The sequence below is a fragment of the Furipterus horrens genome, unplaced genomic scaffold (genome assembly GCF_987537825.1).
Source record: "Furipterus horrens unplaced genomic scaffold, mFurHor1.1.pri manual_scaffold_10, whole genome shotgun sequence".
Taxonomy (NCBI): Eukaryota; Metazoa; Chordata; class Mammalia; order Chiroptera; family Furipteridae; genus Furipterus; species Furipterus horrens.
In genome coordinates, this window is record NW_028327180.1 from 66,804,811 (window position 1) to 66,819,563 (window position 14,753).

Genomic DNA, 14,753 nt, shown 5'->3' on the forward strand with positions numbered 1-14,753 from the left:
TAAAGGGGGTTTATCTGAAGGGGCCTTTGCCATACGTCAATGGCTCCCAACCTGTGGTTTTCAGAAACACTTCTAATCAAATAGACCCCTTCAAAGATACTCCGGGTGCGTTAGCCCAGCTAGACCCCGAAAAGCCATGGAGGAGGGAAACCTGCTTCCTGTAAGGTCATCCAAGGTTTTCCTGACACATTTGTGCACGGACCTGTTCCACAATACAATGCAGGGCTGGTGTTCAGCACCAATGGTTATTGTTGGCTGGCAAGAGTAAAACACTCTGTAACTGGCAGGTAAATAGCCCTAATCCTCTGACCCCAGTGTTCTGTCACCATTCCACTCCACCCCCTCAGATCTGTCCCCAATCCCGTATCCACCTGTACTGTCCAGTATGGTAGATAACTGGTCACATGTGACTATTTACATTTTAACTGCTGAAACTTAAAATTTGGTTCCTCCATTGCACTGGCCATGTTTCAAGTACTTAACTGGGACATGTGACTCTGCTCCCATCTGCTGTGTTGAACAGCAGAGTACAGCAGGCCTCAGAGACCTTTCTGAGTGGCTCTCTGTTCTGATTGCCCATGACTGAGCTGTACCAACTGTTAACTTTCAGGAGTAGCCCCGGAGTACCTACGGCACATTGCTCAGAACTCAGAACCTTATCCTCCCCAGTCCCCAGGAGCCCCAACTCAACTCATAGCCCTGGCTCTAAAGCCCAGGGCACGTGACTATATTTACATAAGTAAGTCCCTGTGCCATGGCTGTCCCCTCCTCCTACCATCTTCTCTGGGAACATAATTGAAGGGTGCTGCAATTAGTGCACGTCACCTCACTCCACAGTCAGGCTCAGGCAGGGTGCCAAGAATGAGTCCATCAGAATGTCTCTACAGCAAGTAAACTCAGCTATAATTGCTCTCTAAATAAAAGGCCACACTTCTTAGAACAATTAACTTTTTATAAAAAGACAATGTACATATTTACACACATGTATGTATGTGGTCATACATGACTTAGTGGTTAGGAAGCTTTTCCAATTTACAAGTCACATTGAGGCACTCCCACTTCCCTCACTGGGCCTGTGGAAGGCTGCCAGTGGGCGCAGGGCAAGGCACTGTATAAATAAATGCAAAGGCCAGGAGCCCGGGGAACGTTAGTGTACACCTCTGATCAGGGCGTGGCGAGTCCACGAGAAAAAGTGCCATGTTTCTTCCATAAGCCCCTCAACCCAGGCAGGGAGCAGGGCGGAGCTCCTCTGTGGCTGAGGGGGCACTGTCCCGCAGGACCCCGTCTTTCCTTCACATTTCACTGGCTTTGGAACAGTCCCCAGGGCTCAGCTGGGAAGGGAGGCGTCTTTGGGAACAAGATTCACTTAGTGCAATTGTCTCTTAGTGCAGAGCCAGCCCTGGGGTTGGAGCTGGGCTTTTCTGAGGACCCCACTCTGTTCCCTCAGGCCAGCTCAGTGACAGGGCGACCCTTTCTGGGCAGCGGGGCCAAAGGGAACACCTGGAGGGCTGACTCCTGGCTGAGGCCTCCACCTGCCACCAGTCTCAGACCCCATCTTCCTGGGAGGCAGGGCCAGCTTTACCCCATCAAGTGAGCCCAGACCCTGACCTGCCAGGCCCCGAGAAGCCACCGTCCCAAGGAGGGCGGCCCCATCCCCACTTGGAACTGGGGTCACACTTTGTATGTCAAGGGGCCCACAGGAGTCCTACTACTCTGCACCACAGTCACCATGATGCCAGGTTCTGCTCGTCTAGGAGAGCCAAAGGGGGCCAGGAGCCCAGCTATGGTGCACAAGGAATGGCCTGAATGGAGGGGAGCCTGACTGGGGGCAGCAGGCTGTCCAGCCAGCTGGTGTCCATGTTCTTCAGGTCTGTGAAGACGCGGTGTAGGCTCAGTCCGATATCCCCTAGAAGGTGTCAAGAAGGTTGTGTGAGGATATGGGGGTTGGAGGAGGCATGTCCTCCCCCAACGCCTATCCCTGAAGGCTGCAGACACAGCAGTCTCTGCTTCCCATCCCATAGCCACAACACCCCTCATCTTTAGGCAACTTAAGGGCCAGTCTGCAGCTGTCTGTCTATACCAGGATGAGTTGCAGAAGGATGTTTTACCTCTGCTGCTCCTGGCCCAACCCGCCACGGCTCTCCCTTCTCCCTGTGGGGCTTCTTACCCCCAAGGCTATCTGCCTCCTCCTTACAGCTGAAGTCTCCATAGACAGAGGTGGGCTGGGCTCCAGGTTCGTTGAGCAGGTACCCCTTCCCATCCACATTTGTTGGCTGCCACTCTGACTGCTCCTGCTCCAAGAGCTGGGGACAGAGGAACAAGAGGCCATCAGCTCACTTCCAGTGCAGACTCACCCTGTGGCCCTGCCCTCAGTGAGCCAAAGCTTCCCAGTCAGGGTCCCACCCTTGGCCATTTTCGCATTCTCAGATGGACACAGATGAGCAGTTCACTTAGGACAGGGCCCTGGATTTACTCTCACATCAAGCCCTGGCACCAAATCTCTAAGACTGTCCTCTCAATGGGGTCAGAACATGACAACCAGGAGTGTGGCTTAAAGCAATGGCTAGCATAAGTCAAGAAAAGATAACTGGAAAAGCTAGCGATAAGGACCCATGCCCATGTCTCAATTTTCTTTGCTCAATTTTCTTCACAACTACTGTAAAAACTGTTTTAGATTCACTTTTAAAACTGAAGCAGAAAAACAACCCTAGAGGATAATTTTCTTTAAAAAAAAAAAAAAAGCCACCATATTACAGATACCCAAGGCTGATTACTGAAACCTGATGCGCATTTCTGAGCCTAGCAGGGCTGGGGCATGTTGGGGCAGAGGAGGACAGGCCAGGGACCTGGTCCTGACAGTGGCTGACTCAGAGCTCTCCAAGGCCCTGAGGCCTGGATCAGGCTACTCTGTCAGAGACCAGGCCTCCCTCCTGTCCTCACTGCCACAAGCACTATCCCACCCGCCATGGAGGGCATGGTCCCCGCCACATGGAGGTGCCGCTATGCAAGCAGCCAGCTCACAGCAGTAGCTGCCTACTCCCATGTGCAAGCTGGTAGTGGGTCTCTCTCCTCACTGAGCAGCAGCTACTTCCAAAGAGTGCCCAGGGAGGAAGGGGCTTTACCTTCATGATGTCTTCAGGTAATCTCCCTTCCTCGTCCTCGTCTGTTGTGGCTGTGGATAGGGAATAGCAGAGAGGTTGGCTGGCAGTTAGCAAGGCTTGCCTTGCACTTCCAGCCCCATCGGGGCTCCCTGCTCCTACATACATGTGTGTACACACACACACACACACACACACACACACAGGCCTCCCAGTAGACATCTGCCTGCCTGCCATGGAGATTCTATAACAGGACACTGTCCCAGTGACTCAGCCACTCCCCCGACCCCCACCCCCCTGCGCCCTCGCTTCCTTCCTCACACTGGGTTGCTAGGAGCCAGGAGAACCAGCAACCTTAGACTAAAATGCAGCCCCCGGTCCCCTTCCTCTTCTCTCTGGCCCACCACAGTCAACTCTGTACCAGATGGAGTCTGAGCATCTCTTCTCCCCCAGGAAACCCCTCTCAAGACCCAAACAGTCCAGGAAGGCAAGCTAGACCCCAGAAGAACAAACCTTCAGAGGTGGAAGGCATGGGTGACACCTGGAAGTTGTACAGGTCACTGGTGCTATCCGGCACGATGTCCACTGGCATGTGCCAGTCAGGAAGAGTGCTACTGACAGCACACGGTGACAGTGCTTCAGGACAGCAGAAACCACAGGTCAGAGCTGTGTGCTTTCTTAGTGCGCAAGACACCCAGCATCCCCTACCCTGAAGCCTGCTCCAACAGGCCACCCCCCAAAAGCACAATGCCTCCTAGAGCCCAGGGAAAGAGCCACCCCTCCCCCAACGTGCATAGTCCCTGCCAGGCCTGGCCCATCTCACCTGGAGTAAGGGCCTGCTCTACGTCCAGGTCCTGCCCCATGTAGCTCTGAGCTGTGTAGCTGCTGTGGTCATCAGGCAGGGTGGAACTGCTGAGGCCATCAGAGAAGGTGTCAGGGCTGGAGTCCCCGTACGACTGCAGAGAAAGAAAAGCTGAGGCCAGGCTGTAGTGGCACTTCTTCCACTGCCCAGCCCGACTTGCATGTGGCCAAAGTCCTGTTGGTTAGGACCACACTCACCTTCCTCTTGGCCTTGCTCTTAGTATCTCGGCTGGACTTAGACTTTCTCTCTGTGGGGGAGACAGGCCGTCACCTTTGGTACAGGCACAGCAGCCCCAGCTGCCTGCCTGCCTCCCTTCCTCCTTCCCTTCCTCCCTGCCTGAGGGCATCCTGAGCACCCAGAGTCCTTGAATACCTTTCCTCTGGTTCTTGGTGAGGGGTGGGAGCATCCGGTACACCCGCACAGCTGAGCTGCCTTTGTTCCTGCTCTGGTCCTTCACCTCCTCGATGTCTGGCAGGGAGTTCATGGCACAGCGGAAGTTGGCCTTCCATGTCTTGGGATCTGGTTCCTTTTCCCCTGCTTTGTATCGGCCTATTGGGCAGGAGAGTGAAGAGGATCGTCAGGGCCACAGGTGGGGATCCTCAGCTGCCCACTGGCCTGGGAGGAGGAAGTCAAGAGTTTCCTAAGCTCCCATGCTGCCAGAGATCCTCCCTGGTCAACGAGAAGGTATCCCTGCGTGACACTCTGCAGGCCCTGGACCCTGGGGCTTCCCAAACGCCCAGGCTGTATACACATACACCCAGCAGGCCTTGCTGAAGGGCCCAGCCACAAGCTCTAGAGGGCCTATATACCCAAAAATACCTTTGTCCTGGACCATGCCCAGACTCCCTGCTTGAGCTATCAGCAGCAGAGGGTAGGGGCTGGGCCAAACATGGGAGTGGGCACAGAGTAAATATCAAAGAGCAGGTGCACTGACTGGTCTGAGATGGGCCAACAGCCCCATCCCTCAAGGATGAAAGGAGGTCACCAACCAGATGGGCCTTGAGCCACAGACCTTGATCAACATCAAGAAAAGTTAGGCCTGAGTCTCTTTTAATATCCTGGCTCATAGTTGCTTTTGCAAGGAGAACTTCAATCCAGCCATAAACTCCCTGAAACCATGGCCCCTCTCCCCAGAAATACAGATGGGTCTGCCATCTGCCTCTGCCCAGCCCCAAATTCTACATGCCATCATGGGGGCTAGAGAGCCCAGGGAAAAGCTGCTGTGTTAACAGAAGTGCCTCCCCTGCCCTCTCCCTGGCTCCTCTCAGACAAGTCACACACCTGTGTGAATGGCCCAGCTCCTGAACAGACAGGCGTCCTTGTTGATGTCCCAGCCATGCTTGGCAGCGTGCTTCCATGGGATCTGGAAGGTCATCTCCTCCTGAACAGCACACACGTGCACAAGGTCGTGTCAGCTCTGAGACCGCAGGCTCTCAGCCTGAAACTGCCCTGCCCCCCGGGTCTGGGAAAAGGCTGACTTCCCTTTTCACCCTGACAGCTGCCTTGGGTTAACCCATCCTGAGATTGGCTTGAACAGGCTACGGCAAGACTCTGGCTCTCTCAGAAGGGCCTATGGGTTTTGATGAGCCATGGCACCATCAGCTCAGCAAAGACCTCCCTTTGCCTATTCCAGATGTGCTCACTGGAAATGAGGACTCTGGTCCATCAGATGGGGCTGCCCAGGACACCTGGGGCTACTGGTTTCTACACTGGGGGTTCTGGTCATACACCTGAGGAAGCTCTGGGCCAGACTTGGATGCTGACTACCTGTGTGACCCTGGCATAGTCACTGTACCTCTTTGTCCCTCACTGTCTTCTATGAAACAAGAAAATACAGTGACATATATATATAGACTAAGGTTTCACTGTTCTTGTTACTGGTGGTTAACAGTATGGATTTCAGAGTCAGACTGCTCAGGTTGAAGTCCTGGCATCAAAGCCATTATCTGTCTCTCAGTGCCTCAGTTTCCTTACCTGAAAATGGAATATTAATATTAATAGGATCTACCTCATAGGACTATTTTGAGGATCAAATGACACAATGTAAGTAACATACTAGCATGGTGCCACACTCACTTGTAGTGAGTGAACAGTAAGCAGTTGCTATTATTATGAATACTGTTACTGCTAAGTCTGCAGGGTCTGTATTGCCCATTATGCACCAGCAAGAGGCTTTTCAGGCCTGGGCAACTGGTGCAAGGTTAATTCTCGGCTCACCTGGTGAGCCAGTCACCTTCCTGCCAGCAGTGCCATCTGTCTGACTGGAGCCCTGCAGGATGCTGTGTGTCTTTGTAGGACTCTCCTTCAGGAGAGACCAGAACTGCAGCTCTTCAGATGCTGGGAGAGTCTAGCTGCTGGAAACTGTCAGTGGCCTCTGGTGGGCACCCTGTCCTTACCTCCAGAAGAGAGGAAGGCAGAAGTCAGGCCAGTGGGCTCAGGGCTGGTCCTGGCACACTCCCTGCATGCAGGACCCACTGAAAACACATCTGCCTCCTCCCCACCACTTCCCCTTTTCAGCTGCATCTGAAGCTTTTGTCCCCCAAAGAACATGGATTAAAATGGGGCAGAAAAACCCGAAGAGTTACACTCACTTTATTAATCCAGATCAGCCCTGGGATTTGGTTGGAATTAATCTGCATCTCTAGCCAGGGTCTCATGCGCATCCGAGTGATGGGCATGTTGGCTGTAAAGAGAAGACAGAAGGCTCCTGTTGGGAGTCTGCTTGGGCAGCCCCTGGGCAATACCCTACCCCACCCTAGGTCATTCAGTCACCCTCCCCTGCCCTCAGCCAGGTAGCAGGTACTATAATTACAGCGGAGTAGGCTTTTACTGAAACAAAACTGCCCTCCAAATCTTTTCAGCATCTTAGGCATAACCACTTCTACCCCTTCCCGGACAGTCCTGGAAGGAAATAGGCATGCACGTGATAGTTGCAGGACTTATGTGGATGGAAAAGAGACAAAATACACAGGTATCTTGATATCAGAACTTTTCTCCCCCAATTTAGATCCTTTGGGAAGGAAGGGGCTTCTTTTGCTTGACTCCAAGAAATTTCCCTACTTGAGATGTTGCCCCTAGCTGTGCACTTTCTCTAATGGGCAAGCAGACACCCTGCTCCGGAGACATCCTCTTCTCAACCCCTGTCCATCTATTCTCCGCCTCCCTGACAGCCACAGTGCAGAGGCCGAAAGGCTAACCCCTTCCGGTCTGGCTCCCGTTCTAGCGAAATGACCCAAAAAACACCTGTGGCGCCTCCTCCCGCTCCTCCAGCCACCTAGGGTAGCAAGTCCCAACGCCCGCCACCTTCATAAACAGCCTGAAACCTGGGCACGGGGCACAGGGCACCCACGCACGGACGTACACTGGCGTTCCCAGCACGGCTTGTGGATGCGCGCAACAAACATACCCGGCCAGCTAGAGGCCCCCGGTGGCTCCGCGCACACAGATCTGCGAAAGCCTCCGGGCGCCTGCAACCGCGGCGGGTGGGCGGTCCACGCCGCGGCCCGCCCTCCCCGCGCTGCAGCCCGCCGCTCCTCCAGCGCCCTCCCGAGCCCGCGCGGGGACCAGGCAACGCCGCGCGTCCGCGACTCTCCCGCCTGGGGTTTTCAGCCCCCACTTCCTGGTGCCCCGCGCGCCTTTGTTCGATGCCACCGGTCCCCTCAGCGGCGAAAACGGGCTTACCTCGGCAGCGGGCGCGATTTGGTGGCTGTGCCCGAGGGTCCAGACGCGGCGAGCGCGATTCCGGGTGGGAACCGGTATAAGGCAGAGGATGCCCGGGTCGCGGGGCCACTGAGCACGGCTGGCCTTGGCTGGGCACGGCTCCCGCTGGCCTCTGCTCTGCCGACTCGGGCGCACGACCAGCCTCAAGGAAGGAGTGGCGCGTTCTGCGGGACAGCAGCGCCGGACAGCGATCTAAACACTTAGCGGGATTCCCCAGCCCAGGCCCAGCCCCGCCTCCTAGAGGGCTGCGAGGGCGCCTATTGGCCAGCGCCGCCCCATCATTTCGGGGAAATCAGGCTGTTGTAGAGCTAGCGACGAAGGGGAAGTACAGGGCGGCTGCCCCTCCCCCGCCCCGCCACCGCCCGGCCCGCTCATACTCGCTCCCACTCCACCCCCACCCCAGCTCGTCCCCGAGAAAGGCTGTCCTGGAAAGCCGAACGCTCCTCCCCACAATTACTCCCCAGTCCGCATTCTCCCAGCCTGCTAGCTCCCGAGGCTATCTCCTCTCCCTCCTCTCCGGGAGGTGAAGACGTCGGTCTCCGGAGCGCGGGTGAGGGGTCAGCCGGGTACTTGCCGTCTTCTTCAGAGTGGATACCGGGGTCGAATACCTGAAAACCAGCCTGGTTCCTCAAGCCCGCAAGTGGGATGTCAAGAAGGGAGGGTTTCAGCCCTCATATTGCCCCCTTCCTGAGGATGGCCCACCTCCAGGTCACTCACCTGCCCTGGGGAAACAAAGGGAAGCCTGCTCTGCCCGGGTAGATACCTGGCGAGAGAAAATTTGGACTGGCCCCTGCTGGCGCAGCTCGCCAAGGAACTCGGGACCTCGCTTTCAACTACAAAATAATCCCATACAGTGGCAGAGAGATACTATCTGTTAAGCACCCTTCCCCACTTGGACAGCAGATGCTGTGTGGTTTGCGAAATTCCTGGCCAGAGTCTAATAGTGACCAGGGAGCCACCTCTCCCCTTTCTCGGGCTACTATTTCCTTGGGACTGCCCCACAGCTGCCTTTAGGGAAAGAAAAAAGAAGGGACTACCGAGTTGGGTGGGGGTGGGGTAACCTTGGTTTTCTCCTAGAACTCCTGCCTTAGGCCACCTGCACAGCCTCACGTGGCCCTTGCCTGGCAGCTCCTCATGGAAGCGTTGGTGGTGTCACTGGGTCCTCAGGGCTTGGCCCAGAGAGGTTCTGCACAGGGTGGGGGAATTTCTTAGGGCTGGCGGAGGCCATGGGTCTAGCCAAAGGGCTGGGGAGCCCGGAGCCCAGGTCCCAGGACCCTTGGGCAGGGCATCTAGTTAACTTTTGAGCTCACAACTAGACCTTGCCTTACCTCCGTACTAGGGGCTGGACTGAGTGCTCCTTTTCCACCCGGAACTCTGCCCCAGCATGCTCCTTCCTTCACTTCCCTAAAGATGCTGACTCAGAATTTAGTGCTCTTTCTGGTGGGAATGGTGTGGCAGGCCCTTCACCCCAGCTCTCCCTCACAGCAGCGCCCAGTTGCAATGATACAGGCTATAAATAGACCCATCAATGCAGCATTCCATCCGTCAGTCACTCCACTGCCTCCCTCCCACAGAGGAAATGGAGGTGTTAAGCCAATTCTGGTGGTGGGCACAGGAGCTGGGAGAGGCAAAGGGGCAGGAGGAACTGTGAGGAATGAACCTGGCTGGGTGGGAAGCAAAATGGAAGGTGCTGAGAGCCAGGAAGGGTTGGGGTGCTTTTAGTGACAGATGAGAATGGGAACCCACTGCAGAGACCAAGACCTTCTGAGCAAGAAGAGCAGAAACAACTGGCTCCTGAGTTGGGAAGTCTGTTCTCTGTGCAGCAAATGGATGCTTGTCCTCTCCCTAAGAACCTGGCAAAGCCACTGAAAAATTCAGAATGAGATTAGGGAGAGGAAGTTTGCATCTCATGTGGTCTGACAAAATGACCCTGTGAAGGCAACAGGAGGCTGTAAAAGTGCTTTAAAACATAATTACAGATAATCACCTGTAACTATATATATATATATATATATATATAAAATGAGCATCTTTCCATGTCATGAAATGTATTTCTGCAATATCATTTGCAATGGGTACATATTATTCTATCATAAGGATAAATAAAAATTTACCCAATTAATCCCCTATTGTAGGACATTTAGGTTATTTCCATTTTTTCATAATGCAAACAACACTGTGGAGCTAAATCTTTGCACACATCAATAATTTTTTGCTTAGGAGAAATCCCCCAATGTTAGGATTTACCAACGAAATTGTCATTTACATCTCTGAAGGGTTCTTTGGTTTTTGGTGTGGTTTTTTTTTAATTTTTAACTTTTAACTTTAGGTATTCTCTTGTATCCTGAAGCCTATAAGAGAATCTGCTTATCAGGATTAGGGTGCTATACTTCAAATCCATGAAATAAAACTACACCCTGCTGAAGTACCTCGTTTTATTATAACTGTTCTTGATGAATCTTGTTCTAAGCTGTAACACATATTCCCTGTAATGCTAAGCAGAAACACAGAGTCATCCCTAGGTTTCTCTTAGTAACTCAGGGCTGGTCCTTTCTCCTCTCTGACATATGATGCTCATCCTCTGTGATTCCAGGGGTCCCCTCTGGGCACGTGATGTCCCAACTCAAGCTCTGGTGAACTTCTGGACACTTCCCTACAGCCCTAGCCACAGAGTCACACACATACAAGAAGTTCTGGCCTCCCTGTTACAGTCAAATGAGTAGCAGAGGGAGACTTGTCTCACCCTCTAACTCAGCAGTTCTGGGCCTGGTCTGATAATATTGCCAGGTGTTCCAACGTCACTATGTTAGCATGGGAGGAGGAAAGTCCTTGGAATTCTATGTGTCCTTTCCACTGTCTGGGAAGGAAAGCCTTTGAAACTGTGGGAAAGGGCCCATAGCGCCTAGAGGAAGAAGCCCATTAACACCTTTGGGTACTCAGACCCCAGTCCTGGAAAACTGACACCACCTTTACCTATCAGTCAAAATGCAACTCTCTCACCCCCATCCCGCCAACTATGTAGGTCTTCAGAACAAAGGACTCCCTCTCTTGGCTCTCATGGCCTTCTGGCTGCAGGACTTCTGGCCGCACAGGCCTTTGGTCACCCTTGTTTTTGCTCTCCCATTCACTAATAAATCTTGCGTGCATGCTAAAGGCTCCCTGATCTGTAATTCTCTACTGTATCGGCAAGAAGAACCAGGGTTTCTCCCATAACATCCCCTCCCATGCCGCCCCGAGTGCGTCCTATTTCAGCTCCCGCTCTCGTGAAGTCTTTCCCATTTGCCACCCCTCTTTGCCTCACCTGGTCCTCTGGGGCTTTCTTCCCTTACACCAAGTCATGTTTCCACATTCCAGGACCAGACCATGTTGCCACAGCCTCCCTGGGCCTGCACTCCAGGTGCCTTTGTACTACAGTCAGCTCCCTAACTCTGGCTATCTTCCTAACATCCAGGTTCACCCCAGAGCCTTCTGAGTTCTCCCAGACTCCTCGGCCCCACATTCAAATCACTGCTTGCTCTGGTCCTGAGGGTCTCATGCCAACCTTCTCTCCCATAGCTCCCCTACCCTTGCCAGTAACTAGAGGGCTGTGGAAGAGAACACAGAATTTGAGTCCAAAAGCCTGGGTTCCTGTGCCCTTGCTATTTGCCTTGGGCAAGTTACTGCCCCTCCCTGAGCCTCAGTGTTCTCATTTGTAAAACAGAGATACTCTAGTCCAACTCCTAATTGTTGTGAAATGAAATTCTATAGATGGTCAAACTTCTTTCTACACTATAAAATATTAGTCAAATGACATTGTAGTATTAACAGAAATGCATGAGTCTTTCACTGCATTTCCATTCTGTGAGCAAATGTTGCCCCAGCCCCCATGTCTTTGCTCCTTCCATTTGCTCCTCAACCCTGACTTAGCAACATTCACCACACCACCCCCAATTTCAGTTCTCCCCTTCTCCCTACCCCTCCCCACACTTCAATTTCGGTCTCTTTTAGGGCCCAGAGCAAATGCTTGGACTCTGAAGCACCCCCAAAGCAGCCAGCTACAAGTCATTCCCCTCCCCCTTAACTTTCACGTTGCCTTTTCTCCACTTATCACATTCTGGGTGGTGACCTCCTGGGGAACTCTGCATTTTTCTGCATGAGACCTGAATTCTTCACACCTGCAGCTGGAGTTAGCTGGGGATCAGCTCTGGAGCAGGGCTTCACAGAATGCCTCCCGTCTACACCGTCTTTCCCTGATGGGAAATGCATGTGTGGTTACTCTGTATTGGGCCCTAGGCTTTTCTCAGCTGGCTGGGGGTTGGGGGTGGGGGCTGACTGGGTGGCAGTCACGATGCTGGAGGCAAGATGAGCCCTGTGGGAACCTCTTCCCTGATGCACCAAATGCTGTCCCCTCCCTCAGCCTCTCAGAACACTCTGTTCCCTGCTAGGTGGGTCCAGTTAGTCCTGAGATGCAGGGCCGATGAGGCTTTAACAAGAATTTTGCAAGTAGGGCAGCACGTGGGCCCCTACGGGGCCTGCTCCCTGGAGAAGATGAACCCCCAGCAGGTGTTCAGCCTTCCAGGTCCAGAGGGAGGGATCTCTTAGATGCTCAAAGTTCCTCCCAGCCACCATCTCCATTATCTTTCTTTCTTTTTTCTTTTTTTTTTTTTTTTTGCAAAATTTCATTTATTTATTTTTGGAGAGAGGGAAAGGGAGAGAGAAAGAGGAGGAGAAACATCGATATGAGAGAGAAACATGGATCGATTGGCCCTCATACGCACCCCGAGCCCCCCGACTTGGATCGAAACAACCCAGGCATGTGCCCAGACTGGGAATGGAACCAGCGACCCCTGGCCCCCCGGACGACGCCCAGCCAATGGAGCCACACCAGCCAGGGCAATCATCTCTTTTCACAGCAAACCTAGGAAGCAGGCAGAGTACAAGTCAGGCATAAAATCATCTAAAAGCATCCAAAGGCTTTACGATAGAATCTAGGCAGCTTCACTCTACCTGAGAGGAGCCTAGTTCAAGAGAAAGGACGAAGTTTCTAAATTCATTCAACAAATACAAGTCACACTCCTGTTCTGGGTCAACTCCAGGTTTTGCCCTGGGGATATGCTGGGGCACGAGTCTATCCGCCCCCCCCCCCCACACACACACAGCTCTGGCAAAAATGTTGTATGACACAGCAGAATGCACGTCGTGCAGCTACAAAAATCCTAAATACAGAGTGGGAGGCTGCAGGCGGCTGGGAAAGCACTAGGGGGCCCTGCCATTTAGAGCTGGCGAGATCTCGCTCCAGAGCCCGGGGCTGTTCCGGAACCCCGAAGGGGAATAGGGTGTCAGTGTGGGCTGCCGCTAATGCCCTGTGCAGTTTCATTTCTCATAAACACTGCGTTGGGAGGAAAGAGGCCTCAGCTCCCCATCCACCCAGTGGGGGCCCCGCTGAGGCGGGGTAGGGAGGCGGACTCCCGGCCACAGCGGCGGCCGCGACCGGGAATGGACCTGAATGGGAGTAGCACCCCCCCACCCCCACGAATGGGTCCTGCAACATGGCCTGCGCCCACTGTCATTCGTTCCAGAGCGCCCCTGGAAGGCTTCTTGGCCTTTATGGGGGTAGCTGTACCCCTACTTCGCCCTGGGGAATCCTAGTCCACGTCTGGAACCCCGTGCTTCTGCACCCCACCCCGTGACCCACGCTCCCGCTGCCCGGGCCTGAGCTGGGTGTGTGTGTATTTGGAGGGGAGGGGGCCCAGGCTCTTCGGGCCAACTTCCACATTCCTGCTCAGCCCGGACTGGGGGTGAGTTAGGGTGAGCGTCCGGCTCCGGGCTGGCTGGCTTCCTGGAAAGGGAGGGAAGGCGGGAGAAAAGGAAAGCCTGCCAGCCATGCCGATCTGGTGGCTGCCTGTGACCGCCCCCCGCCCCCCTCCGCTGGCTGCCCTGCCCATGCCAGGCGGCTCACCTGCCGGGTGCCCAAAGCCACTTCCTCCTCCTTGCCCGCCCAGCCTCCCGCTGCGGGCCTGGGTTTGCAGCCAGCTCCGCAGCTACAGGCTGCGCGAGCTCGGGCAAATTACTCAACTTCTCTGTGCATTATCCCTCCACCCCTACCCCCCCGGGCAAGATGAAGCCAACAACACTTTGGGTGCAGAGCCCTTTGTAAATGCCCCTGCCTTCCCTTTGCCTTCCGGGGCCGCGACACACAGTAGGGGCACAGAAATGGCGCCCAACTCTGTTGCTGCCGGGGAAGGCCGCGTACTGTGCCCCTTATGGGGCACTCTGTCAACCGTCGCAGCCAGGGCGACTCGGGTTAGACTCGCAGCTCTGCCGGCGGGGGGTCGGCGCCAAGCCCAGCTGGGACACTCAGGCTGGCTCCCAGCCCTGCTCGGCCCTGCGGGCGGGGGAGCAGCGGGGCAGAGCCAGGTCGGCCACCCAGTTTTGCTCCGGCCGCGCGCGGAGGGGTGGAGCCTGGGTTTCTGTTTCTTGCAAACGCCGGGGCAACAGAGAAATCGAGGAGTTTCCGGGAACCACGCCGGGAGTGCTGAGGTTCGCGCGGCGGCCGGGGGCAGGGGACGGGCAGGCGTCCAGTGTCTTGGGCCAGTGGCCCTCTGGAAGTTCCAGTAGGAGCTGGGGAAAACCGGCCCTGGAAAAGCCCCACTCAAGGGCAGCTGTCCCCACAGAAGGGGGCGTGGGGGGAGTGGAAAGGGGGCTGTATCCGCAGGGGCGGAGGGGACTGCACAAGCAGGTGGAGTCTGCGGATTTGAGCGGCCCCCTCAAACTGCTTAAGTCCCCAGTTTTATTACTCACTGTCACATCCAGTTTTATTGTCTTCATGGCTCTTATCACTGCTGAAATGATCCCATTTGTGTACTTCATTTGTTGGGGGATTTCTCCTACACGACTTGGAGCCCCTTAGGGCAGGGTGCTGCCTGCCTAGTCCAGCCTGCTAGGTCCCCAAGGCCTAGAACCCAGCTAATCACCAGGAGGGTCTCAGCGAGGACTTACTGAATGAGTAAAGAAATCAGGTGAGGTAGAGGCATCTAGAGTGGGCCTCGCAGACTTCTGACCTGCTCCCAGGTGACCCCTGGGCCCAGCTGTCC

At 54.6% G+C, this 14,753-nt stretch overlaps 1 protein-coding gene across 3 annotated transcripts; it reads right to left on the bottom strand.

Annotated features, from left to right (window-relative positions):
• Positions 1 to 931: 931 nt before the first annotated feature.
• On the bottom strand, positions 932 to 7,929 carry IRF1 (interferon regulatory factor 1). Of its 3 annotated transcripts, none has more exons than XM_090288039.1 (10): positions 7,642 to 7,929; positions 6,552 to 6,643; positions 5,242 to 5,341; positions 4,333 to 4,509; positions 4,158 to 4,207; positions 3,922 to 4,054; positions 3,612 to 3,734; positions 3,123 to 3,172; positions 2,195 to 2,303; positions 932 to 1,906 (listed from the first exon to the last, which is right to left on the bottom strand). In XM_090288039.1, the coding sequence occupies exons 2-10, from the start codon at positions 6,636 to 6,638 to the stop codon at positions 1,782 to 1,784; spliced, it is 954 nt and encodes a 317-aa protein (XP_090144165.1). In that variant the 5' UTR covers positions 6,639 to 6,643; positions 7,642 to 7,929; the 3' UTR covers positions 932 to 1,781. The 3 variants fall into 3 exon arrangements, with proteins under 3 accessions (XP_090144165.1, XP_090144164.1, XP_090144166.1); XM_090288038.1 differs by having other exon boundaries at positions 2,168 to 2,303; positions 7,642 to 7,920; XM_090288040.1 differs by lacking the exon at positions 7,642 to 7,929 and adding an exon at positions 6,178 to 6,356 and having other exon boundaries at positions 2,168 to 2,303; positions 6,552 to 6,570.
• Positions 7,930 to 14,753: the final 6,824 nt, after the last annotated feature.

What these genes read in the sequence shown, in the direction of transcription:
- IRF1 (XM_090288038.1), bottom strand. Translation starts at nt 6,638, where the DNA reads ATGCCCATCACTCGGATGCGCATGAGACCCTGGCTAGAGATGCAGATT. An exon ending in CACCAAGAACCAGAGGAAAG is followed by an intron (nt 4,208 to 4,332) that starts GTATTCAAGGAC and finishes TCTCCCCCACAG; the next exon opens with AGAGAAAGTCTAAGTCCAGC. An exon ending in TACCTGAAGACATCATGAAG is followed by an intron (nt 2,304 to 3,122) that starts GTAAAGCCCCTT and finishes CTCTGTCCCCAG; the next exon opens with CTCTTGGAGCAGGAGCAGTC.